We start from the raw sequence: 27,599 nt of genomic DNA, 5'->3' as shown, positions 1-27,599 counted from the left end.
GTTTTCTTGAAACACTTAAAGTGTTTTGTTTCCTGAAGGAAAAAAGCGCTAAATCTGGCACCAAGTTTACTGTTTTGTCAGTAGCACTTGAGTTTGTAACAACTATCAGTAATATTCTAATTGCAGTTTCCTTTTATCTGCTGATATTATACAGCAGGGTCTGACACCTTTTTAGACATGAAAAGACGACCTTGTCTCAAGTAACAGCTGCCATTAGTCTCTTTCACCACTCTATTTCCAAGCACCTACAAGAGCCAAGCCTGTGCAAACCCTGCAAGCTAAATAACCCCCTTTTCAAATTAGGAAACTCTTCTGTTAACTAACAAAAGATTTATTGAGTTCATCAACTGTATCAATAAAATGGAAATTGTTAACATGCAAAGAAAATGACTTTTCCATTTAGTTATGCATGTTCAGACATTGATAAGAATTTCAATAACAAAAAGAGCTTAAGTAGCTTGATAGTGGGATGTATAGACATTGTGGGGTATGTTTTTTTCTTTCTACATTATATTTTTTGTAGCTCTTTATATATGCCACGTAAAGAGTATTTATTTTCCTTTCTGGTTGATTCCCCATGGACCTCAAACAGTGAGTTACGATCACAAGGAATGCCCAATAAATGTTTCCCTTTGTTAAGCTCCACTAAGCTAAATTTCTACATTTAAATAAATGTATCATATTGTTTATAAGTGGAAATAATATTTATACTGCTAAACAGGACTTGTATCTCTGCAAGAATCATTGAATTTGAGGGATGCCACCAGAAATGACAGACCTGGGCAAACACTGGGGCTAGTCCAGTAGTTCTGCAGAAAAGCTTTCCAAGAAGTACTCTAAGAACAAGGAGGCATCCTTTACTTGCCCCACCTCCACAGTAGATATCCTTTTGTTCCTTTAGATGAAGAACCCTGAGAGCCCTGTTGGGTTGATCAGGAAAGATGCTACATGAAAACACATTCAGGGTCATCGGGTTGACCATCACCTTCATTTATACTTAAGACAGTTTAATATAATCTTGTAGGAACATTCCCTCCAGAACAAAGTTCTCTGTTAAATCCATGCAATTTAGTTAAATATTATCTTCACAAGCATGAGAGCCAGTAAAGCAGCTAGCTTTGGCCATGGTAAAAACACTTCTAAAAAAAGAAAAAAAAAAAATCATCCCTAATCCTTAGATTGAGTCAATTACAGAAAGATGAGAAATCAGAACACATTATCGACTGAAGTCTTCTTTCTGTAACAAATCATAAATTGAATTCAATCAACAGTCTGAAGTATGCTGCTGTTTATTTGCTGCAATGAGCAGCTATAGCCTAAATCAGACAAGGGCATCTTGTACAGCTGTTTTCACACCTATTGCTGCTTCTTAAGCACTGGCAGAAAACTTGCACAAAACTCAGACGCATTGCTACTGAAAAAAGATATTTTTCTGTTTCTCATGTTCGAAATTTACCTACAAAACCAGACTTGTAGCGATTATCTGTAACAGTTTTTTACCTCTGTAGTTCTTAATATTATTAGGTCTCATTTCTATCACCTGTGAAACATGCACTAGTCATAACTGTATGGTATGTTCAGCAAATCATCCATTAAAGTAGTCATCCCAGACAGATTTGGGAAACAAACAAACAAACCCTCTGAAACCCACTCTTGCCTCTCAATTAAAAAAAAAAAAAACCCTCTAAAGTACAAAAAGCCACACATTGTGTGAAATCCCTTCAACAAAAGGGTGCCACTTCCACACACTTTGAGAAAACAAAAGCAAAGTCATTCACATGATGATGGCACTTTTATTAATGAAAATTCAAACTCTTGCTTCTCACTTTCAGTAGTTAAACTCATCAGCAAGGAAAAGAATCATACATAACCAACACCAAAGTTTTTCCAAAATAAACATACAAAAAAAAAAAAAAAAAAGAGAAGAGTCTGACCTCTCCACTACTGACCACTGCATAAGCAATGTCTCCATTTAGGGTTCCCTTGTGACTAACTGCTGCTCTTACAATCTCAGTAATTCTATGCTTCCAGCTACCCTCTTACATCAGCTGGGCAGTTAACAGTACTCAGAAGAGACATCACCTTCAAAACTGAAAATAAGTTTCCAGTATTTTGGACCTTGTGCTCATTTCCATAATTTCTCATATGGAAAAGCCACTATATATAAACTTTCTCCATCTACCCACAGAGGAAAATAAACTGTCATTTTTGCTAATTACCATTAGCTATAGGTTACCTGTTTCTTCCTCACACACCATTTGGAATTTAGCTTCCTGACTTCTACAGCCTTGGCCTTCCTGATGAAAAAGTTGACTTTTTAATTAAGGCATGATATTCTAAATTTATACTTTTAACATTCCATGTTGGTAAATGTGGCCTTCCTTCTGGTTGATCCATAGAAGAAGTAATAACCACTTAAACACAGGTAAGTTGAAGTAAGCTGTTAACAAAGACTTTTTTGTCTGTATGAACAGAGAATGCTTTATATTGAAGAAGGAAGAACACCTTCCCGAATGAAATTTCATTCAAGTTCTCCCTTTAAAAACATCTGTATAAGATTCTTCAAAGAATCTGCAATTTCATCACCTGATTTTTGATTTTCTGTAACTTAAACCTTAATTCTAAGTAGTAGTGTTAGACAGCATTTTATATCTTAAGAAAAAAGATGCCCCAAACTAGAAATGTTTGATTAAAACAGCCATCAAATCTCCTTAAATATTAGATGTAACAGCAACAAAACCGGAATATCCTTACATGGCTGATTCCATTCTTTGGAAGATGCACACACTCAAAGAACAGTTTATTATAGTGCATGGCAGATACAAATTTAGCTACCCTGCGAGGTACATCTGCTGTGTGTCTCTATCTGGTCCTTCAGAGATAATCAACACAACTGGCATCCTGAGATTTGAAAATCCATTTTGAAACGAGCAAAATTAAGTTAGTGGAGCAGAATGGAAAATTTCATCTGGAAAGAGCTTTATCACTTTGTCTTATTAAGAATATTCAACAGCAGTGCAGATACTATTTTAATAAGTCTGTTTTCAGAAGCAGGAGGACTAATAGCTGTACACAAAATTCTCACAACTGGTTGGGAAAGAAATCCTTATTCTGCAAATAACACCCCCTGCTCCATTGTATACTATATCTTGACATACGTATTGATATATATATCAAGTTCAATACATAATCAAGTTCTGAATAACTGGCACTTGCCTACAATCAGTACATGGTACCTTCACTTTTTAGTTTCAAACCTCAGCTACAGTACACAGCGTTCCATAGCTCTTACTCATCAAAACTATGTTCACTTAAAAATGGAGTGCACTGAAGAAATTTTGAGAAAGAACTCTGTAACCAGAGCTGAAGGTTCAGAGTTAATTGTTACTATCTTTTTGACAGAGAACCTAACTGATTTTGAGCCTTCCTTTTAATCTTTCAGACAGGGGAAGGGGACTGTCTGCCCATGAGTAAGTTTGAACAGCACTTTTGCCTTGCTGTGTGGGTGCAGAACCTGAGCTCTCAAGCAGTTGCTCTGGACTTTGGGAACAATTAACTTCCACTACAGAGGACAGTTTTGGAGAAATCTGCAGTGAGAAATTACTAGCAGCTTTTTTAAAATTGGTCTCTCTCTTCTCCCCTTTCATTGTAAGGGCTGAGTCACTGTTTGTTCTTTTGCTAGCAATGTTACTCCTTTTTTTCTTTGTAGAAGATTTTTTAAACTGACTAGGGTTCAGTTGCCTTTTATGCTCCTCATACATCAAATTTTTATTCATGTTCCCATCATCACTGTCTTCACTAGAAGAACACAGGTTCTGACACACACTCTTTTTAAAAGAGGTTTTCCAACCAGTTTGAGTACAAGCTTTTTTAACTTGACAACCTGTTACATCTGCTGGCTTTTGAGACGCTGGAAGCATTTCACACCCAGAATGCGGCATCTCTGTTGTTTGCCCACTGAGGGTTTGAGATGTTGACCCACTTGTATTACTGTCTTTTTGCATCATTTCGGCCAGGCTGTCAGGTTTTTTGTACTGATCTCGACACATGTGTATGCTGGATTCCCTTGTGTAGTTTTCTGATAGCACATTTTTACTTTCCTGTACAAGTTTATTTAAATGGCATGAGGATGAGATATAATCTTTATCAGGATACAATGTTTCTTTTGTTTTTTCAAAACACTTCAAAGACTTCAGTTGCATTATATCTTCAGACAACACAGGCTTTGATGGAACGGAATTCTTCTTTACTATTCGCTCACTTAAACACCACTTCTGAAGTTGTTCCACAGCATCATCTGAAACCAAATCATCTGCACTATCAGAATAGTGTTCATCAGACTGCATAGCATCAGAATACTCTGAGATTCTTACTGTTTCATGACCTGGTGAATGTGACTGTTTCATGCACCTAGTTAACTCAGCTGCTGGATCATGGGTATCACCCCCACGGGCTGCTGAAGCACTGAAAAAGGTTCCTTCCCAATCAGCAGTGCTCAGCTGTAGACCAGCTGTTACAGAGGAAGAAGATGACATCCCCAAATTTTTAGTCAATTGTGCTGGCAATACAGATGAGTCAGCCAACACAGTCTGTGAGTAAGGTGATGCAATCAGAGGAAGAGTAGCTGCCGATACTGGCATTTGAACCGTTGTCACACGGGAAGCTGCAGCTGACACTAGATCTTTAGGTTCAACACTCTTCTGATGTACCTGATCATCTGGAGCAGTTTTTATCTCTGATGTACAGTCTTGCAGAGGAAGAATTCCAGATCTAGACTTTAAATTCATTTGAGACAGGAGATAGCTAACTTCATCATGAACATCTGATACCTCCTCTTTTTTTGGTCTGTTTTTACCGTCTGAAAAAAAATAAGGGCATATTAATCATAGTTCAGATGTCTCAGTGCTAAAGTATAAAATGGTAAGACAAAAGATACTATGCAGGATAGATGCATAATATATCAGATAATATATGCAAGATATCATGCCATGATCTTGACAAAGAAAGATATTACTCAACAACAGGAGAAATCGTTGCTGCTTTTGCTTCCTATATTCTGGCGAGACCCCGTCATGGTTTAGCAAGAAGCTGCTTTTGCTTGGTAACAGGGGGAGGGGGTTGCAGTGCAGACCTAGTAAAGAGTTCTCAGACTTTGCCCCAGCTCTTGGGTTCAGACCCACATCACCAGCCTGGCTGGGCCAATCTGGTGCTTCTGCCGTTTAAGCTTCTGCTATTTAAGGACAGGAATTTGAAGTGCTTGGGAGGAGGTGTAGGAGTGGCACAAGATGGAGGCGACCATGTGGACCCCACAGTCAGAAGGAGGAAGGAAGGAGGAGCACCAGACCAGAGACCCCTCTGCAATCCGTGGCGAGAACGCAGCTGTACCCCTGCAACCCACGCAGGGCAATGGCAGGACTGAGAGCCACCAGCAGCTCCAGGTGAGCGTGCCCAGGCAGGCAGGAGACTGTGTGAGGAGTTGGCCATGGCACAGGCCGTGCTGGAGAAACTGTGGGCCACAGAGCAGACTCACACAAGAGGTGGAGAGGAGCTGCAGCCTTTAGGATGAACACATTGAGCGGCCCGTGCAGGGCGGCCATGTGTGTGAGGGACCCTGTGGAGGAGCAGGGAGGACCGGCAAGGAGCCCATCTATCCTGGGGAGAGACAAACGGCAGAAGCCATCAGGAATAGACTGACTAAAATCCTCACTCCCTGCCCTCCTGAGCGGTTTATCTCCTGAGGAGATAAATACACTGGGATCAGGGCTCTGAGCCTGGGAAGAGGGGAGGGGTGGGGAGAAGGTGGTCTTAAAGGGCTGGTTGTGCTCTCCATCATTGTACCACTCTGTGTTGCTTTGTGTTGGTTATGTTTTGGGGTTTTATGGTTGTTTTGGCTGGTGGTGGATTAAATTATTTTTGTACAGGACCACAATTGGCAATTAAGCCCTCCCTGCCCTTTAGGAATTCTCAAGTCTTTAGTACTTGAGTTTAATTGCAGTCTTTTGTCCCTTGATGGGCCTAGAACACTACAGACCCCTCAGTTAATGAGAAATAAACTTTTGGACTTACTTCTCTGTTTCTTCTTCAGAACTTCTAATTTTTCCACTTGATAAAGTGCAACAATATCAGGATAAGCAGCCCGAAACAAAGACTCCTCTTCTACTGTAATTACAAACAACTCCACAGGTTCATCTTCTGCATCAACATAATGTTCTAAAAAATTAATGAATGTACATTAGACATGTATATATACACAAAGTAGGAATAAGAAAAACAGAAAGAGATGAGTATACAGAAGGTATGTAAAAAAGCTGATAATACAATATGCAAGATTTAGCTACTTCACTTTTAGTAAAGCCTTTTCTTTCTGCCAGTCTCCTGACATACAGGGGCACACTAAAAGTAGAACTCTGTCAACACAGAAAAATTTCTAGCTAGGAAAAAGTCACAGTTCCAGGCATATTGTGAAATAAGATATCAAATACAGCCCAGGCCTTACTAATAGGTACCAGTAAAAGTACCTCAGGACCAAGTCCCTTGGCTTTCTAGGTAGATTTTTTTTTTTCCTAAAGCATTGCTTTTACTTTCTGGGTCTGTGAAATTGGATGCACATTTTTCGTTGTTTTCATAGAACAATTTCCAGTCTCACACACATTTCATTTCAAAGTTGTCAAACTCTTCTATTTAAAGTAGCCTTTTTTCTCTTCTGTGAAGATCTTGTTCCACAATGCACACAAAAACTGGACCAACCTGGTTTTTGCCACTCAATTTCAAAACAAGGAATTCCATTTTTAATACGTGTCTTGACTACCCTGTGAGAAAAAAAAGAGAAAATCATTAAATTATTGTGTTTAAACTGGAGATGAAAAATAAAAGTTATCCAAAACATTTCAATAATTTGTAGTAGAAGAACTGAAGTTGGAAAAGACCTGTAAGATCAAGCCCAACAATTCCAAGGAAAACATTCTTGTAATAGTGAAATCAATAGATGTTTTAAAAAAATATGATACTTCTCTATATAAGTTGCACCCTAAAATTTTGCATCTAGATTTGAGTACTGAAACTTTTTAATTTTTTAATGATACAACTTGTAGGAGCTTTATACTTTTGCAAGACAGCCACAATGCTCACTCCTACAAACATCAGTTTGATATTTTCCACTGATGCCACAGAGAAGGCTGTTGCCATAGACAATCTTCTGAATAACCAGACAGGGTGATTTATATCTTTTGCATGACAGCAGGAAGGAAGATAAAACATGAACTGAGCAGAGACAGTCAGTCTTTATGACATGTTTTCTAAAAACATTATCTACACCACCGTTTAATAGGTTCCTACGTGTAAGGAGGCTCCCATCAAATCATTGCAGCATTTTTAACATTTTTAACAAAAGAAATTTTCAGAGCACAAATGACCTGTCTTTTAAACTCTTAAAACACTAGAAAGCTTTATAAACAGAGGATGTCAATTAATACATTCATCAAGGTAAATGCTCGTAACTTATCTAGCCAGTGCCTTGAGAAGGCAGCCCTCAAACAGTCTCTCCACTCTTTTGAAGGGTAAGACTGAACAGAACAGCTGCAAGTAGTAATTTACCAAACTATGACACATCAACCCAGAAGACATACTATCACATTGGTACTGATTGTCTTTCTGTCCCCTCAAATTAAGGTCTATAAAATGTTTAACAGCATCAAGGAACACAGAAAAGTTACTAAACTTCTAGCAATAAAAAAGTTGGGAAGGGAATAGTAATTTGGATCTCATTTGCGAAATGAAACCATGAGATACTAAAGTTTACAATTCTTTTCACATTGATTTGCCAAGAGACACTGGAGATTCTAAAAGTTTAAGGAAAAGATTAGATATTTTTCAAAAACCCTCCAAAACATTGAGGGCTGATAGAATAAAAAGGTACTGATTCTGGCTCTGATTCTTGAACAACAGAAACCTGTATGGTTGAAAAAAATTCTGCTCAGCCCTTTGAACCCTTGAGATTGTGAATACTGGGGCTTTTTTTGTTTGTTAGTTTTTGTCTGTTTTTGTTTAGTTTCACGAATTTGTGGGTTCCCGCCACCCCCATATATCTATTTTTATTAAAAGGATACTTAGCAATTTTTATATTCCTAAATGTAGCAGTCCTGAATGAAAATATTGTTTTGTAAAGAAAGGGTAGGACAGAACCATAAGCCAATGGTTTAATCAGACATGTAGTAAGACTTGGTAGGTCTGATAACTGAATCCACAGATGCTCATTTCTAAGCTTAGGCTCTTACTCTGAATCACAAAAGTCAATTAAGCTTCGGCTAAGAACTTGAGCAGAGGACCAAACCAGCAATGCTAAATCTCATGTGCAGATCCAAAGAAAGAGAAGAGAAAGTAAGCATAAGAAAAAAGAGGCATTGTCAGTTGGGAGGAAACAAAACTGCTGTATGTACCATTTTGTACGGTGGTAGTGTAAAAACTGATGTATTGAACTAAATTTTTACCTCTATTCAAAAAAAGCACAAAGCTTGAAACAGATGGTAGAACACCATTGTGTCTTCTTAAAGAAAGGAAAAAAACATGATTTTCACCCAGTAGCAGAAGTAACCATATTAAGTTCAAGAAATCAAGCCACATTACCGTATTGCCTGGAGTTGTTTTGAATCAATGTATCCAGATTTTCTCTGGATCATATCGTAACGGGTCAATAGTGATAACAGTTTCTTACAAGCATAATGTTTGGTCCATTCCATCTTATCAGAAGCAAATATCTGTTAGTATAAAAAAACACCCAGACTTTAAAACTTTCTTATTCTGTTAGCTATGCTTAGATAGTTATGTAGTAATGACATGACTAAAAGCTTAAGAAATCTAGAACACTTCTATGCATTAGTGTAATGCCCAACAATATCTCACTGCCAAAGGAAGAAACAGCCATTTTTAACAGTGCAGATTTAATGAGTTGTTAAAAGAAGCCAAGGGAACAGTCATGTAGTGGCAGCAGTAGGGATAATAGCTGCTAAACATCTTAGCAGGTTGAGATTAGCTATGCAAGGAGCTGTGAAAACTACAGATTCTCCAAGCAAGCAAAGGATGAACACAGATTTGCATTAAAGCTACATTTGTTAACAGCTGTTTTACTAGAGACACAGAATTCCAATGCTATTATCAGTCATGGAAAGTGAAACTTATAGAAGATCTTTCACCAACAAAGAACAAATAAAAATCATTCTTCGGAAGAAATGGTAACACGTGCATCCATTAACACCCTCTCTTGCCTTCCCCCTGCACTTTCCCCCCTAAAAAAAGGAAGCTTCACAGGACATTTATCTTTTCTTTGATGGTTAAAGGAAGAGGAATAAGTTAAATCGCTTTGAGCTTTGCACACTTTGAATTGAAGCACCTCTGAACGTGACAGTTGGCAATATTCTGTTCAACACAAGCCTGCCATCTGCTTTTGGGAAAAACACATGACACTCAGAATAAAAGCCATTTCTGCTTGTAACATACAGAATCTGGTTATCTTGATACCAAAACTTTTAAAACAAAAATATAATTGAAAAGTCCACAATTCCGACTTGCTAAACATCCAAAGTTAGCATACATGCACCATGTCAGTATGATGATGAAAAAAGTACAAGTAAAAACAAGAGCTGTACCTGTTAACACCTTTATGAAATGTGGACGAAAACATCAAAAGATAACATTCCTGATGTATATATTATGTCATATAACCATACAGTACTTTATACACTATATAGATAATGCAGCACTCAGTAAACAAATCTAGTAATACTGGAGAGCAAACAATGGCAGTTGACCTTTTTTCTGAGTTTGTTCTTCCCCCTTTTTACATTCTAATTTACAACAACTGATTTTTTTCAGTCTTTGACTTTTAAGTTTTAAAAAAATGGAGTATATTAAGAAGTTTCAGCATGACTCTTCAACTCTTATTTCCAGTAAAATTATCAAAGATAGAAATTATCACAGATGCTTTACTACCAAAAAAAAAATCTACAGAGCTGAATATCCAGTATTTTATTATATACCTGAAAGGACAACAAATTCGGCCTTTCATATTCCTTTATGCTGATCAATTTATTCTTGTTTACAAGAAACTCTTGGATAACCTTGAGAGGAAACAAAAAAGAGGTAGTTCAAGAGAGGGCAGAAAAATGAAGCATGAATTGATTTTAAAAAATTATCTTTAAATGGGTTGGTTTGTTACCTCAGTGAATGGAAAGCCCTCACAACTGTTAGCTTTTCTGCAGGTAAAACAAATGTGTTAGGAACTCAATACAAACTGGAAAAAAACCACAGAATTTAAATGCTCACCCTGCAAATGAACGCAGGGATAAGCAGTCTAATTTTCAAGATATCCTTACTTTCTGATATTGTCCTCCACTGCACTTGCTTGTTTCACTCGCTCTAACTGATGCCATTCACAAGGGCAGAAACATTTGGAATCATTGGGTTTGCAGTATCTGGCACTTCCACAGAATTTACATCCACTGTGCTCATGTTCCTTGTAAGATCCTACAGAAGCAGATGCACAAAGGGTGAGAAGACAAGAGGTTTTCAGAATCTCCAAATATACAAAGCTAACAATACAAAGTTCAGCACACATACGAAGCTGACATGAATAGCACCTGTGTGCAGATCTGAGTGTATTAGCTGTATTTAACTACCTACAGACAAAAGTGACAAATACAAACAAGCCTTCAGGTTTTTTTTAAATGACATTTTCCCCAAACTTCAATCTTCGTGCTGGAAACTTTATTACCTAAAAAATTACAGAAGTAGTCTGTGACAACTAGCAAATGTATGAAGTAACACATATGAAACAAGATTTTCCTTCTCAAGTGATGGTTTTGAACAATTTCACTGATCAGAGACGCTACCAAAATGAAGTTCCTTAAGATTAACTTGTTTAAGAAAACACTGCACCGAAACCTAGCAATGCTAATGTGTTCAATCTTCTTGATACAACAGCAATTCAGGCAACTGAAGAAATATTTGCTTGTCAATATATCATTATTTCTTTACTGGTAACATTAAAAAGGCAAATATCTGGAATCAAACAACACATTGTGGTAACATTCCACCTAGTTTCATATTTGAAGAAAGGTAGTCTTCAATTTCTAGAGTTAAAAGACACATATCCATAATAATGAAAATGTGACTAAAGCCCAGAAGCTAAGTGACAAGGAAAGGAATTTTTAAACCTCATCACAAAAGATTCTAAACTCCAACGAAACAAAAAACCTACCACCTCACATGTCCAGAACAAATAGCAAACAACTAGGCTAAAACCAAAAATTGGTGCTTTTTACACTGACCTGGATGGTGGCACTCAGAACAGTGAGGTATCTTTTTAACAGCCAAAGGTGCATTATTATTATTCTGAAATTGTTCTTTCCATCGTTCAAATCTGAAAAGATGATATTAAAAGGATTAAGAAATACATTTCACTTTCATACTTAAAATACTGAAAAATACTCCCATCCTATTGGGCATTGTTGTACATACCAGCAGGTCTTTGAATAAAATCAAAGTATTTCAGTATAAAACAAATTTTTGTTTTACCTTTGCAATAAGTTTTGACCTTGCAAAGTCTCAATTAACTTTAAAGCTTGTTCTTTCCCAACTCCTGGAACACCCTATAGAGACACAAACATGAAATATCATTTAATGACAAACAGAATACATTCAGATTTTCATATAAGCTGCCTTCATAACATTATGCAGAGAAAGGACAAAAACAATCCCAGATACTGACAATAAACAAAGAAAAATTATTTTGCCCAAGTTCTGAAGTCAGAGAAGGTTACAGCTGTACTACCAGACTAACACACAAGCTGCATAAAGTGTTCTTATGTTCAACAGCAGCTCAGATAAAACAAGGTAGAAAATGAAGGTAGTAGTAAACAACAGGAAAAGAGGTTTTTCCTTCTTGCTATCTACAACAGGACAACAATATAAATATATATAAATAGCCTAATTAACTGTCAGCTGAAACTTGAAAAGTAGAGATTGTCTTGGAAAGACAAGACAAAGAAAGACTTTATGGATTCAAAAACCTTACACTTTGGAAACAAGAAATCCAGTAGAATGCTTTCACTAACAGAAAAGAGATGCTTTATGGCAACAGAAACAACGGTTAATATTTGAATACCTCAAGCACTTAAGCAAAAACAATTCTGAAAGATGACAAAGTGCAAGATGATTTTCTGAAAAATAATTGAAAATCCCAATAAAACCACAAAGAAAGAATTCCTCCCTTCCCTTTCAATAATTGGTTCCTTCATTTTAATACTTACTCCATTATTACATCTGTAGTTTGCAGGTCCTTTACCAGAAAAGTGACTACCACTACGGATAGCAGTTAAATAGGAACAGCAAATATTTTTGTAGAATAGTTTGGGTTGGAAGGGACCTTTCGAAGGGCACCTAGTCTCTCCCTGTAATGGGCAGGGACATCTGCCACTAGACCAGCTGGTTGATCAGAGTCCCACCCAATCTGACCTTTGAAGCCCTTTTCTGGTAGGTAGTTCATTGACTGAAATCCAGAACTTTGTAGTAACTCCTAGACATACCAAAGAGTAAAAGTCAGTTGATTCAAAATAACCACAGGAGTTGACAAAAACAACCAGAGGGTTGGAGCATCTCTCCTTTGAGGACAGACTGAGAGAGCCGGAGCTGTTCAGCTGGGAAAAGAGAAGGCTTCAGGAAGACCTTATTACACACTTCCTGTACATAAAAGGGGCTTACAAGAAAGGTGGGGCCAAATTTATTAGTAAGGCCTGTAGTGAGAGGACAACAGATAATGGTTTTAAACTAAAATAAGGTAGATTTAGATGAGGTAAAAGAAGGAAATTTTTTACTATGAGGGTCCAGAAAGGTGGTAGATGCTCCATCCCTGGAGATTTTCAAGGTCAGGTTATATGAGGTTCTGATCAACCTGATACAGTTGAAGATGTCCCTGCTCACTCCACAAGGGCTGGTCTATGTAACCTTCAAAAGTTTCTTCCAATCCAAACCATTCTGTGATTCAAAATGCATATACTACTTCCTCATTTCTCCTCTCAATCTTATTCTATTTTGTCAAGAATCACCACATTTGAATACAAAGACTGTACTGAGTATACTTCCTACAGCACTTTTCAAAATAAGTCTATAACTTATTTTTATTCAGCTGTAATGGCTGAAGTGAATATATACAGCCATATATAAAATACAGGTACAGTTAAAACCAATTAGAAGTTCTCATTAGACTGCAGCCAGAGAGTTGAGTCAGATATTCAGTTTCTGCAAGGAAAGCATCATTTCAATATTCAACAAAGTGCCATTTATATAGTGGTATTCTCATTCATCTGTTCTGTCAGTCCCCATACTAAATGCCCTCCTGTAATTCAGCTTTCCTTAGAAGTTTCTACCTTTAGCCACTTTGCTGGGCTGTAGAAACTTTAAAAGAAAAATATCTCTGACATTACATAATCACAGGACTGCACAAGAACCTGGCATTCCAGGAGCAGCTAATATGATAAACACTGATTAGACACTATTTTTTTTTTACTCACTTTCTCTTTATATATTTAGTAATATTCGTCCTCCTCATAAAACTATTTAGATTCCTGTAACAGAAGAAAGTCTTCCAGGGAAAAAAAAAAAAAAAATGGTCTTTCAGCAGCAATAGACACTTTTTATCAAATTAGAACACAATGATTTAAGACATCCATTACAAGCCTTGGGGGGAGTAACTGTTGACTAAAGTCACTGTATAATGAACTGTATATGGAAATGAAGTATCATCCCCCTTCCATTTCAAGCAGTCATTGCAACTTCTGTTCAAAACCTCAAAATAAAATCCAGTAGCTTACAGAAAGCGAAAAAAGGGCAAGCAGTGATGAGTGAGATTCCTCTCCATTCATGAAGCAAACTTTCCAATAAGTGACTTCTTCAGTAGTAATATATTTAAAGATGGTAGAACTAAAAGGGGATATATCCAAACTGAATCCAGAATTGGCATTACAGAATCACTGAATGGTAGGGGTTGGAAGGGACCTCTAAAGATTGTCTAGTTCAACCCTCTGCCTCAAGCAGGTCCACTTAGATCAGGTCACAAAGGAACTCATAGACAGTTTTGAAAACCTCCAGAGGAGACTTCATAACCTCCCTGGGTGGCCTGTGCCAGTGCTCCCTCACCCTCACAGTAGTTTTTCCTTACGTTTAAGCAGAACTTTTTATTTTCCAGATTTTGTCCATTATCCCTTGTCCCGCTGCTTGAGACAATAGAAAAAAGTGCCACTTCAGCCTTTTGATATACACCTTTTAAATACTTGTATTAATGAAATTCCCTCTTAGTCTTCTCCAGTTCCCCCAAACCTTTCCTCCTAAGAAACATGCTCCAGTTCCCTGATCACCTTGGTGGCCCTGCGCTGGACTCTCTCCAGAAGTTTCCTGTCCCTCTTGAGCTGGTGAGCTCAGAACTGGACACAGTACTCCAGATGAGGCCTCAGCAGGGCAGAGCAGAGGGGGAGCAAAACCTCCCTTCACCCATTGGCACTCTTCTTGATGTATCCCAAGATGCCATTGGCCTTCCTGGCCACAAGGGCATCAACATTTCTGGCTCATGTTTAATTTATTGTCAACCAGTACTCCCAGGTCTCTCTCTGCAGAGCTGCTCTCCAGCAGGTCAGTCCCCAGCTTGTACTGGTGCATGGGGTTGTTCCTCCCCAGGTGCAGGACTCTGCACTTGTCCTCATGAGGTTCCCCTCTGCCCAACTCTCAAGCTGGTTGAGATCCCACTGAATGGCAGCACAGACTCCTGGGGAATCAGTTCTCCCAGTGTGGTATCATCAGCCAACTTGCTGAGGGTACATTCTGTTCCCTCATACAGGTTGTTGATAGAAATGTTGAAGAAAATTGGCCCCAGAACCGATCCCTGTGGAACCCCACTGGCCACAGGCCTCCAACTTGACTTGGCCAGTTCTCAATCTACCTCACTGTCTACTCACCCAAGTCACACTGTCTGAGTTTTCCTATGAGGATGTTATGGGAGATGGTGTCAAAGGCCTTACTGAAGTCAAGGCAGATGACATCCACTGCTCTCCCCTCATATAGCCAGCCACTTATACTCTCATAAAAGGCTATCAGTTTGGTCAAGCAGGATTTCTCCTTGGTGAACCCATGCTGAGTCCCTCTGGTAACCATCTTTTCTTCGTGTTTAGAGATGATATCCTGGATGAGCTGTTTCATCACCTTTTGAGAGTGGGAGGTGAGGCTGACCACCCTGTGGGTCCTCCTTCCTGCCTTTTTTGAACAGGAGTGACACTGGCCTTCCTCCAGTCCTCGAGTAGTTCATTTGTCCTTCACGACCATTAATAGACTAGTAATAACTACAGTTCAAAGCCATCACTACTAAGACTTCAAGCAGAGAGAAAGCTTCTCGCCTTCAATAGCTATTCATCCAGGTACATGCTTACACAAGAAGTGTTACGAAGCATCCTAACAGACAACAAAGTTCTCACATATTTACTCAATGTAATCAACATCTAAACTTTCATATTCATTTCCATTAAGAATAATATAGAACTGGGTTTGAAAGATTAGTGTTCCTAAATCATATTATCTTTAAGCCTTCACAAATAAAATTTATAGTGACTTACTAAGCATCTTCACTTAGATCTCTGCAATCACACGTTGCATGCAATTTTGTAAGTACGTCTTCTTCATATAAATAAAACTATAGACAATAGTGCCCAAAAAAAAAGTATATCGCTTACCTTTGGAAGATAATCACAACCTAGTAGAACAGCTAGCCCAATCAAAGATTCTCTGTCACAACCAAGTTTCTCCTTAATAGAGAACATTGTGTAACAGTCAAGATGTGGATCCTGCAAGAGAAATTTAATTGCACATTATTTGTGTAACATCAGGGAAGGAATTGCGCTGAGTCACATTCAGTTGTGACTGCTTATCCACCCCTGTTCACCCACGTGTAGGAAATGCGTCTATACCATAAGAGGAGTTTGATAGTAAAAAAAAACCCAAAAACCAAAAGCAGCAACTAAATTTATAGTGTAATGCATGGTCACCACACGAGTAACGAAAGTTTTGGAATGTCAAGTATGGCCATCATCTGTTGAAAGAAACTGAAATAAGCCAAAGGCTGTTTTAAGTCTTTAATGCCTGCAGAAAAGTGTTGCAAAACTATTATGCAGTACTTGTGCTGTGTAAGTCATCTCAGGAACTGCAGTTACTAAAATCTATTTAAACATTTTAATGTGCAACTCCATTAGGAAAAAAAAAAAGGTAAAATGTTACGTAGCATACTGGGCATCAACTAAAGGAATATCTGAAGCTCAAAAGGGTAAGGGGATTCAAACACAACAACATGAAAATCAAAGATTATATGTACCAAAACACAGGACACTGTGCCACTGCTGCTGCTGCACTTCCCCAGGAAAAAAAACTCAAAAAATTCCTAACCCATAGACGTCAACAACCAAAAGAATCCAATCTCCTGCAACAGATGCCCCTGACAGACAGTCTTTTTCTTGTTGTTGTTGACTTAGATCTGTAAGAAAGTGTATCTGAAAGAGTGAGGACATCCTAATGTTTTTGTTATAAAAGACAGGATAGTTGAAGAAAAGAAAACTAGAATCCACATACAGTACCATCTAAGCTAAATGTCTTCCATCAACTTCAATTTTTATTTTTTAAAGTTACTTGCTCATAGTGCTTTTTCTGTTTTATTGATTTCCTCATTTTACACAAGTGTTTTCTCAACAAGTCTTTCACTGAACACTATTTAAAATTCCAAACCCACTATCATTTTTCCTCCACTTTCTTGTTAGATTCATCAGACAGCACATGCATTCCTTTCTCTGATTTATACAGAAAGTGTATGTTACAGAAATTTGAGGTTTTCCTTCCCCAGTTCTAGAAAGCTGCATTCCTGAAAACTGAACACCTCAGCTCAAGGTCATAAATAGACTTTCTTTTTTGAATGAGTCCAAAAATTGATTATGACACATATGTACAACCCCTTCGGTATTCACGTTCAATTGGAGACTACTATTAACTGTAAGTATATTCATAATAAAATAAGCCTGTAAGCAGCAAGTGTACAAACACTGTTATTAGACCCAGGAGGCTGATCACTCCCATGTGCCCTAATGGTAAATTTATGGGAAGCAATTGCTTCATTCAAATTCTCCAGTGTAGAGAAGTAAAAGGGAGAAAGTTTCCTACTTAGCTTTAAATTAAATATCATAGGTCCCTTAATATCACAGACAATAATACCAGAAGCATACTTCAGTAGTTTTGCTTTTACATCCAACACATGGATTACTAGTGAACCAAACAAAATCTTCCTGTCTTAAACACATCATTTTAAATAAATGTGACATCCTGAAGGTAAGTTCAAAAATAAGGCGTTGTTTCAAGTATCTTCTTTGTATTTACATCATTAGTAAAAAAAAAAATCTAAAATCACAGAATCATTTTGGTTTGAAAAGACCTTTAAGATCATCAAGTCCAACCACTAAACTCACATTACTAAGCCCACCACTGAACCATGGCCCTCAGCATCTCATCTATGCATCTTTTGATTATCTCCAGCGATGGTGACTCCACCTCCCTGGGCAGCCCATTCCAATGCTTAATAACCCACTTGGTGAAAAAATTCTTCCTAATGTATAATCTAAACCTCCCTTGGCACAACTTGAGCCCATTTTGCCATGTCCTATCATTCATTACTGGAGAGAAGAGATTGACTCCCATCTCAACACAAACTCCTTTTAGGTAGTTGTAAAGAGCGATGACATATCCTCTCAGCCTCCTCTTCTCTGAGTTAAACATCCTCAGCTCCCTCAGCTGCTCCTCATCAGACTTGTTCTCTAGATCCTTCACTAGCTTCGTTGCCCATCTCTGGACACATTCCAACACCTCAGTGTCCTTCTTGTAGTGAGGGGCCCACTGAGTACAGGGGGACAATCAGTTCCTTAGCCCTGCTAATTCTGATACAAGCCAGGATGCTATTGGCCTTCTTGGCCAACTGGGCACACTGTTGGCTCATGTTCAGCCAGCTGTTGACCAACATCCTAACGTAGGTGCCAGGGAAGGTCCTTGTCCTCTGGGCAGCTATCCAGACACTCCGCCCCAAGCCTGTAACATTGCCTGGGGTTGTTGTAACCCAACTGCAGGAACCAACAGTTGGCTTTGTTGCACCTCAGGCAATTGGCTTCCACCCGTTGATCCAGCCTGTCCAGGTCCCTCTGAAGAGTCTTCCTGTCCTCAAGCAGATGTATGCTCCCTCTCAGCTTCATACCATCTGCAAACTTACTGAAGGTGCACTTGATCCTCTCATCCAGATTACTGGTAAGATGTTAAACAGAACAGACCCCAACACTGAATCCTGGGGAACACCACTGATGTCCAGCTGTCAACTGAATTTAACTCCATCCATCACCATTCTCTGGGCTTGGCTGTCCAGCCAGTTTTCCACCCAATGCAGAATAGGTCCATCCAAACCATGGGCAGCCAGTTTCTTCCGGAGGATGCTGTGGTAAACTATGTTGAAGACTTTTACTCAAGTCCAGAAACACCACATCCACAGTCTCTCCTTTATCAGGTAAGTCAGTCACCTTGTTGTAGATGGAAATCACGTTAGTCAAGCTGGACCTGCCTTTCATGAAGCCACACTGGCTGGGCTTGAACCCTTGATTGTCCTGTATGTGCCTCATGATGTCATTCAGGATGATCTACTCCATAACCTTCCCTGGCACCTAGGTTAGGGTGACAGACCTGTAATTATCAGGATCCTCCTCCCAGTCCTTCTTGTAGATGGGCATCTCCTTTGTCATCCTCCAGTCTGCTGGTATCTCCCTGGTGAGCCAGAACTGCTGCTAGATGACGGAGTGGCTCTGCGAAAACTTCTGCCAGCTCCCTCAGCACCCTACAGTGGATCCCATCCAGCCCCATCAACTTGTGTGTATCAAGATGGAGCAGCAGGTCACATACCATTTGCCCTTGGACTAAGGGGACTTCTTTCTGTTCCCTGTCCCTGTCTTTTGGCTCAGGGGGCCAGGTGCCCAGAGACGAATGATTCTACTATTGAAGGCATTAAGTACCTCTGCTTTTTCTTCATTCTTGGTCACTAAGCTTCCCCCTGCATCCATTAAAGGATGAAGATTCCCTTTAGCCTGCCTTTTATTGCTGATGTATTTATAGAAACTTTTCTTATTACCTTTACAGGAGTGGCCAGCGTAAGTTCTAACTGTGCCTTCGCCCTTCTATTTTCTCCCTGCATGACCTCACGACACCCTTGTAGTCCTCTTGAGCTGCCTGACCTTTCTTCCAAAGATCATAAACTCTCCTATTCCTCCTGAGCTCCAGCAGAAAGTCCCTGTTCAGCCAAAACAGTTTTCTGCCCCACTGCCTCGTCCTCTTGTGCAGGGGGACAGCTCAATCCTGTGCCTTTAAGACTTCCTTCCTGAAGAACGTGCAGTCTAACTGTACTCCTTTGACCTTCAGGATTGTCTCCCAGGGGACTCTGGCAATCGACTTCCTAGACAGGTCAAAATCTGCCCTCTGGAGATCCAAGGTAGCAGTTCTGCTGACCCCTTCCATCTCTGAGGATCAGGAACTCAATCATTTCATCATCAGCATGAAGAGAGAGTGAGAATGAGATGAGGTACGCTACCTTAGCATTCATGGCAAAATTCCTGTAAACTGTTTGAGCTCCATATAAGAAGGCATCTCCATCATTGGTAATACAGCCATCAACATGTCCTTTTGCATTTAGGTAGGCACACATTGCTTCTGCTTCCCCAGTTGCTTGAACCCAAGGGACACCCAAACACTCCAGTAGTTCGAGACACTAAAAGAAGGAAGTCAAAAGGTAAGAGATTGAATGTTGAATTAGATCTCTTTATTAGCATACACTTTTTCAAACATGAGTGTATACAAAGGCTTCTGCTCTTACACTGCCTCTAGAACACTGCATCAATACAAGCACTGCTTTAGAAGAAACACAGTTTACTGTAACAGTCAAAAGAAACACCCAACTAAGAGCAAAGTCTTAGTTACAGGACTTGAACACAACATGAGGTTGTGGTTACTCCTTCACAAAAATCTTTACATTTTAAATAGATAATTTAGAATGTTTTCAAAAGAGGAGCAACAAAGGATTAATGACCTTTGTGAAGCAATACTGTTTGCTCAAATACTGGATTAGCAGACATCTCTCAAGAGACATCAGACTCCCTAAGATCAGGCATGAAAGTATGGTACCGTCAGTCTAGTAAGACTAGACCACAGTCTAAGACATGAAGATATATACTTATATACATCTTTCACAAAATTCAGAAAAAAGACTTGAGAAGAATAGTTATTGATACATTCAATCATCTTAAGCCATGAGCATCTCTAAGTTGTATTTAATAAAATTTTGAATAGACAAAAATGGTTAAATATCTGCAACAATGAACAAAGAAGAAAATTACAGAATAGAAGCTCTTAACAACCAGAGATGTCTCAACCATGTCTCCTCTTATGCAGGCTTAACAGCCCCAGTTCCTGCAGCCTTTCCTCATAAGAAAGATGCTCCAGTCCCCTGATCATCTTGGTGGCCCTGCACTGGACTGTCTCCAGAAGTTCCCCATCCCTCTTGAGCTGGGGAGCCCAGAACTGGACACAGGACTCCAGATGAGGAGTCATCAAGGCAGAGAGGGAGGTTGAGAGGGAGAAGAACCTCTCTCAACCTGCTGGCCACACTCTTAGTGCATTCCAGATGCATTCCATGGCCGCCTTAGCCACGAGGGGACACTGCTGGCTCCTGTTTAGTTTATTACCAACCATAACTACCACGCCATTTCCCTTTGGACTAAGGGAGCCTCATTCTGTCCCTTGTCTGTCTTCTGACTCAGCTGGATGGGTTCCCAGAGAAGAGTCAGTTTTACTATTGAAGACTGAGGCAAAGAAGGCATTAAGTAAGTCCACCTTTTCCTCATCCTTGTTCACTAAGTTTCCCCTTTAATCCATTGCAGGGTGAAGATTGCCTCTAGCCCTCCTTTTGCTGCTAATATATTTGTAGAAACTTTTCTTATTGTCTTTTACAGTAGTGGCTAGCTTCACTTTAAGTTGAGCCTTGGTCCTTGTAATTTTCTCCCTACGTAATCTCATAACATCCTTGTACTTCTCCAGGACTCCCTGACCCTTTGTCCTGAGATCAAATCCTTTTTTTCCTCCTGAGCTCTAGCAGAGGCTCCCTGTTCAGTCAGGACAGCCTTCTGCCCTGCCAGTTCATCATCTAGCACTTATGGACAGCTTGATCCTGCACCTCTAAGATTTCCTTCTTGAAGAATTTCCAGCCTTCCTGGACTGCTTTGCCTTTCAGGATCTGCTCATTGAGGGACACTACCTAACAACTTCTTAAACAATTCAAAGTCTGCCCTGCGGAAATCTAAAGTGGCAGGTTTTCTGATCCCCCTCGTTGCTTCTCTGAGGATTGAGAACTGGATCATTTCATGATCGCTATGCCCTAGGCAACCTCCAATCATCATGTCCCTCACCAGATCTTCTTTGTTTGCAAATGTCAGGACCAGCAAAGTGCTTTCCCTCACTGGGTCTCTCACCAGCCGCAGGAGGAAGTTATCTCCCACACACTCCAGAAACCTCCTGGACTGTCTCCTTTCTGCTGTGTTGTATTCATGCAGATGTACAGTAAGTTGAAGTCTCCCATGAGAATGAGGGCCAGTGATCCCCTGAGTTCTCTCAGTTGCCTAAAGAACGTATCATCTTTCTCCTCATCCTGGCTGAGTAGCCTGTAACAGACTCCTACCATGACATTCCCCTTGTTGTCCTTCCCCCTGATTCTTACTCATAAACACTCAACCCTATCCTTCCCATCGCTGACCTCAGTTCTGTGTACTGTGCTTCAAAAAACACACTCCTCTTTTCACATAGGCCCCAATCAAGGAAAATAAAAGAGTAGCGATACTAACACTATGGAAGATCAAGGAAGTTGAATTTCAGTAATAAACTATGAGTCTGTGGCTCACTACTGCATAACATGCACAGGAACACATCAAAGAAGAAAATTATTTTGACATTGTTCCTCTCCTAGAGCAACAGTTACCAAATGCTATAAGGTCCAATTTCAAAGGTGTATGTCCCCTCACAACACTGCTGAAATTTGTCATGGAGAAAACTCATTAATTCTTTCAAGTTCTTGTACTTAATTTGGTTAAGACTTCCCATCACATTTAAAATACTGAAACATAGCCCTCAAATACTCACCTCTTTTAACATGGATTTAAATGAAGATCTACCTGTCCGTGCAGCTCCATTCTTCTTTGAAGGTCCGTAGCGCATCTCGTTCCTTTTACTCATGGTGTCTGCTTTCAACTTGGGGGCCTCTCCTTCCATGACAAACACTAGTTTAATTCCCATTGATGTAAAGAAAGCAAACCGAAAAAATAGGTTTCTGCAATAAAGCAAGGCATTGTGTAAGCTGCAGAATTAGTGAAGTCTGATTTCTTCAGATGTTTTCCTTATATCCCTCAGCCTATCTCAGAAACAACCTTAGCTTTCTTTCTAACTTTTATGATTCCCTTGCCCCCAGGCTAATAAACCTTTTGTCTATAGCTCTGTCTTTAGTTGAATTTATTTTGCTATATGCTTGTAACATGTTTACACAATTCCCACAAAAATACCACATAAGGACAAGAAAGATCTTTTTTAGGTTCAAAGACAGAAGCAAATTTAAACACATATCCATATTTACTCTTCTATAGCAATTTTCAATCTCAAATCTGTCAATACAAGTACATAAAGATTCTGAATCGACTGAATGCTGTAGTATTAGACAGACTCATAGACATCATTACCATGCCAATTTATTTCATGTGCAAATCAGCATCACTGACGAGTGGGATTTTGCAAGAGAGTAACAATAACTATTTGGTCTACAACAGTAAAATTGAGAACAATAGTATCAGACAGTATACGCTTTTTCCAGTAATTCCAGATTCACTCTTTCCAAAGGAGCAGACCAAACACTTTTCTCTCTTTTCTTCTTCTGACATGGAAAGACCATTGCTTTATAGTTAATTTTGTATGGTACTTTTTGGTAAAAAAGGATAAGGTGATCTTTTGAGGCTAGTTCTATTTTCATCAATGACATAAAAATCAATCACTTACAATGAGTTTCTCTAAAACAGCAAAACAATTTAATTGCCTGAAAAAACTTTTTTTTTTTTTTTTTTGGTAGAAATCTGTTCACCCCTTAGTCTTGCTTTGGAAAGTCTCTTGCATAAGAGATCTCGACTGATGCTTCCATTCCACTGCATGCAGGACATCCTATCAGAGGGAAGTAACAATTTTCAAATTTTATAATTAATTATGTATTTGGGGGTCCAACACATAACATTTTAAGAAATTACTCTCTGAAGATGTTGATATTTCACATGAACTGTATTCATCAGAAGCCATAGGACATCTAATAGCAACTACTACCTCAGTATTCTTGAGCTAACCATTAGTGTCATTTATGAAAATGTATATTTTATTTTCATCATTGTAACTTGCAGAAAAGAGTGAAGTTATAGCGGCTTAATCAATCACCATATCAGTACGTGATTACTTAAAAATACATATGTTCTTCAAGGTTGGTCATAAGCCTAAAGAATGATTAAAACATATTTAATTCAATGAGGTCTACCTAGAATTTTGATTGATAAGCCAGATCAGGCTAGAACACACATGACTGTCAGTATGCTTCAAATTGACTACCACTCAAATTGCTGTGATAAACAGTTGAGACTCCCATGCTACTGTCCATCATACAGACTCAGAAATACATAGGAATTAGCACACTTGATTTGTGTTCCTTGGTAACCTGTGTATCACACAGGACTCTAACATGGTAAGACAAACACAGTTCTGCTCACACAGCTGATTCTTATCTACAGTCAAGGCATCAAGACAAGATAGGCTAGGCCCAAAAACTTCTCTTCACACCAAAGTGGATTCAGTTAGTATGAATAAAACTTCACATCCTTTACATATGTGGCAGAAGCAGTAACAATGGAATCAAAACAAGAGTCACATCAACTTTGGAGGTAGTCTTAATTTAAAGTATTATACCTAAACTATACAGCTCCAAGACTTTTGGCTACCTATAATTTATATGGATATCATACCTCAGATGTGGCTTAGTAACTACTCCAATCATTTTTTTAACGGTCTGCGCTTCACAAACCCACAGACTTAAATCAACAGCAAGTGTTTTTCCTTTGAGAGTGCTCAAGTTGACCGGTTGTCTCACAGGCTCAAGGATTTGCCACAGGTTAGTCACTCCCATTGTTCTAACTTCTTTGTTGTCAGAGTGAATGTTTTATCTGTGAAGATCAAGGAAAATAAAATACTCTCAGAATATAATACAAAGTATTACATATTATGAACACGAGATTCAAAAATTACTATTTAGTCACTATCCGTTTCACTTTAATGAGCCAAGAACACTTGCAAGCCTTCTAAGTGTGTAGTGACTCCAGCCCACAGATGGTTTATTGATGTACATTTTCATTGGTAATAGTCTGAACATAAATGAAAGCACTTGGGGTGAGAAGAAAAAAAAATTATTAGTTTCCAAGTTTCATTTATCCCTTCTATATGCACAATCCCAACTTTATTGAAAAACTAGGAAAAAATACACTTCTTGAGGGAATTACTTTCTGAAGTGGCAGGATTCACATCAATAACATTCTGTTTGAGTAGCTTAGAGTTACTTGAGGAATATTTAAAATAACAGCAGAATTTGAAGTTTCCTTGGTATTTCAAGATGAAATAACACAGGTCAAGAGTCACAGATTCTGGCCTGAGAAAATCAAGTTGGACTTCAGGAAAAAAAAAAAAGAGGGTACTGCAGCATTGGTTGCCCAGAGGCTGCACTGTGAATTTGCCATTCTTGCAGATTTTCAACATCCAGACAGCATACCATCTTATTGGCTTAATCCAATACTGATGGAAGTCCCTCTAGGAGCAAGGAACTGGCCCTGATGACCTCCAAGAAACATTTTGACAATTTTAACAGTGTGATTGGAGAAACACACCAGTGTGTATATTTCTAATATTTCTAGTAATATTTAACATTATGTATGATATATTAATAACACATTTATCTTAACATTTATGTTTTAAATACTGCATGACTAGTATTATCTATACCAAATGCTAGTTGAAATGATATCCTGTTAGGTGATATATTTGTCTTTTATTTAACTTCAGTTACATAGCTCTATTCTTCATGCTACTCCATTATAGGATTTAATTTTCTTAATTTTCTTTTTCATTCTGTTATCGTATCTTTCCAGTTCTATCCAAGGCCTCTTTGCTTCTCCACCTTCACAATATCTGCACTGTCTTATTCTATAAAGTTTGCCTTATGCTTATTTCTAGTTTTCCCTCTTCTCTCTCAATACAGTAAGATAAAAATCAAATAAAATGTAGAATGTTTTGTATTTTTCTCTTTCCGAGTTTGAAACTACTGTCTGCCCAGATAAAATAAACCGCTGCTCTGAATAAATCACGACTCGATGAGCTAGCTGCTCATGCTCTGAGATCTGCCGAAGACATATGAAGACCTATGCCACCTCGTGGCCTTAAGTGAACGCGGTCACGTTGAATTCAGCAGCCTTTAGCACTGAACACCATGACAGTCTTGTTACAATAAGTCTATCTTTGTAGGTTTCATTATTTTATCCTCTATAACTTTTAAAAGGCAAAGCAGCTAATAAATCCCTTGTTGGTTTTAAATAAAATTTACATTTAAAGATATTTACATCTTCAACACAAATCATGCTTCTCTAATCCATTTCTAACTACTACAATCACTCAATCTGACTTCAGTTGTCTGCATATACATATCACTTTTGTTGTTATACCTCAAGCACATAAAATAACTTATTAAGCATGCAAATACGTGGCCAAATTTCTTGATCAACTTCTTTGACACATAGGGGAGGCTAACAAAAGGCATCAAAACCTTCTTAAGAGACAGGTGTGATATTCAGCTTCACTGAAGTTTAACAAGAGAACACCTAGCAGAAAAGAGAGAGATGTCTGTTTTGAAGTTATAATTTGGTTCTTGACAGTCTGCATTAATATATATATATTTAAACGGTGATAGTTTCTAAACATTGTTACAGAATGTCACATGGTATTTCATTGACAGGAAAGACAAATACACAACAGAAAACATTCCAAAAGGCTGATTAATACATAAAAAGTAAGTATAAAAAAATGAAAACTACCAAAAACCCCTCCATTTTTTACATTACAAGTTAATATTGTTATTTGAGAAATTTTCATTATTCCCATCCAATATTTATATAATTTTGAATTACGAAGACCTACAAGTCTCTGCTTTTTTGAATATATTCTGTAAAATATTTAGATCTGGATCCCGTGTGCAAACATATCTACTACTTCTAAAAGGAGTCATCTCTCAGATTTTGTTTAGAAGCTGTGTTCATCACAAGCTTCCAGTCTTCTCTGAGAAACAGTAAAGGGATATTGCTTATTTTATTTCATATACCCAGAAATCACTGAAGATATCATGCTATAAAATCAATGACAGGAAATATAAACTAAAAAAACCCGAAACCATCTCAGTTTCTCATTGTGCCAGTATGCACTATAGCTACATGGCTTTCATGGTTTTCAGACTATATTCTACAAAGTTTGGGGTTTTTTTACTCAGTTGGAAAAGGCAGTTACTTGAAAGTAACTACAGAATACATTTTATGCTGAAGTTTAATTCATACAGATATGCCTTCACCCACTGCCAAGGTAATCTGCAAAGACGGCCAAGCGTATGCTTTATGTCTAACTCAAGAGAACTTAAGAAAAAAAAAGAAAATAAAAAAAGAAAAAGAAAAAAAAACAAGCCCCCAACATGTGGGGGTTTTTTTAACAACTCTCCCACTCCCTCTGTGTGTGTTACAGTGAGACGCCAGCACCTGGCTTAGCCAATAAACTTGAGCACCTGAGGCACAGCAGTGGAATACTTCAGCTGTAACAGACTTCTCAAACTGCTACAGCTTTTTTTCTCCCTAAACAAACTCCAGAAGTTGCCTGAAAGCGAAGTAACGACATACACAAGCACACTGAATACACGATCTACCATTCCCGCCTTGATACAAGCTAGAGGTAACAACGTACCATAAACAGACACTTCCATAACCCCCTGCGAGGTGAACAGTCTTTTGGAGGCCTCTAAGAGAACTGCAGGCTTAACACCCCGACCCTCAATTTACGGCAAAGGGGCCGTTCTCCCAGAACGAGAGCAAACGCCGGCGCGTCCGAGGCCGTAGCAGCCAGAGGCCCCCAACACCCCCTCAGTGAAGACGATCTAGCCTTTGGAGGCTAGAAACTCACACCCTAGGCTGAACCCCGAGAGACTCTGGGAGAATCGGTCAGACCTAGTGGTTGACTCCTGAGATCCCACAAAAAAAAGGAGAGCGAGACAAGAAACCCCCAAAGGCTGCTCACCAGCTCACGCAGCCCTAACGGTCGCCGCGACCAGCACCCGCTCCGCCCCAGCGGTA

At 38.8% G+C, this 27,599-nt stretch overlaps 1 protein-coding gene across 2 annotated transcripts; it reads right to left on the bottom strand.

Moving 5' to 3' along the window:
• Positions 1–1,794: 1,794 nt before the first annotated feature.
• On the bottom strand, positions 1,795–27,592 carry GEN1 (GEN1 Holliday junction 5' flap endonuclease). Of its 2 annotated transcripts, none has more exons than XM_061990937.1 (14): positions 27,544–27,592; positions 24,192–24,389; positions 22,288–22,474; positions 19,691–19,867; positions 15,768–15,878; positions 11,569–11,642; positions 11,322–11,413; positions 10,368–10,518; positions 10,211–10,247; positions 10,032–10,112; positions 8,623–8,753; positions 6,748–6,809; positions 6,067–6,210; positions 1,795–4,858 (listed from the first exon to the last, which is right to left on the bottom strand). In XM_061990937.1, the coding sequence occupies exons 2-14, from the start codon at positions 24,350–24,352 to the stop codon at positions 3,408–3,410; spliced, it is 2,859 nt and encodes a 952-aa protein (XP_061846921.1). In that variant the 5' UTR covers positions 24,353–24,389; positions 27,544–27,592; the 3' UTR covers positions 1,795–3,407. The 2 variants fall into 2 exon arrangements, with proteins under 2 accessions (XP_061846921.1, XP_061846920.1); XM_061990936.1 differs by lacking the exon at positions 27,544–27,592 and adding an exon at positions 27,214–27,482.
• Positions 27,593–27,599: the final 7 nt, after the last annotated feature.

This window comes from Colius striatus, chromosome 2, assembly GCF_028858725.1.
Source record: "Colius striatus isolate bColStr4 chromosome 2, bColStr4.1.hap1, whole genome shotgun sequence".
Taxonomy (NCBI): Eukaryota; Metazoa; Chordata; class Aves; order Coliiformes; family Coliidae; genus Colius; species Colius striatus.
Note: the sequence above shows the minus strand (reverse complement) of the source record. Positions and strands in the feature narration are given on the sequence as shown.

Excerpts from the sequence above, each read along its gene's own strand:
- GEN1 (XM_061990937.1), bottom strand. The coding sequence starts at position 24,352 with ATGGGAGTGACTAACCTGTGGCAAATCCTTGAGCCTGTGAGACAACCG. Across the intron at positions 15,879-19,690 it reads ATTTTGCCATGAATGCTAAG|GATCCACATCTTGACTGTTA; the intron begins GTAGCGTACCTC and ends TTTCTCTTGCAG. Across the intron at positions 10,248-10,367 it reads GTGGAGGACAATATCAGAAA|AAAAGCTAACAGTTGTGAGG; the intron begins GTAAGGATATCT and ends TTTTACCTGCAG.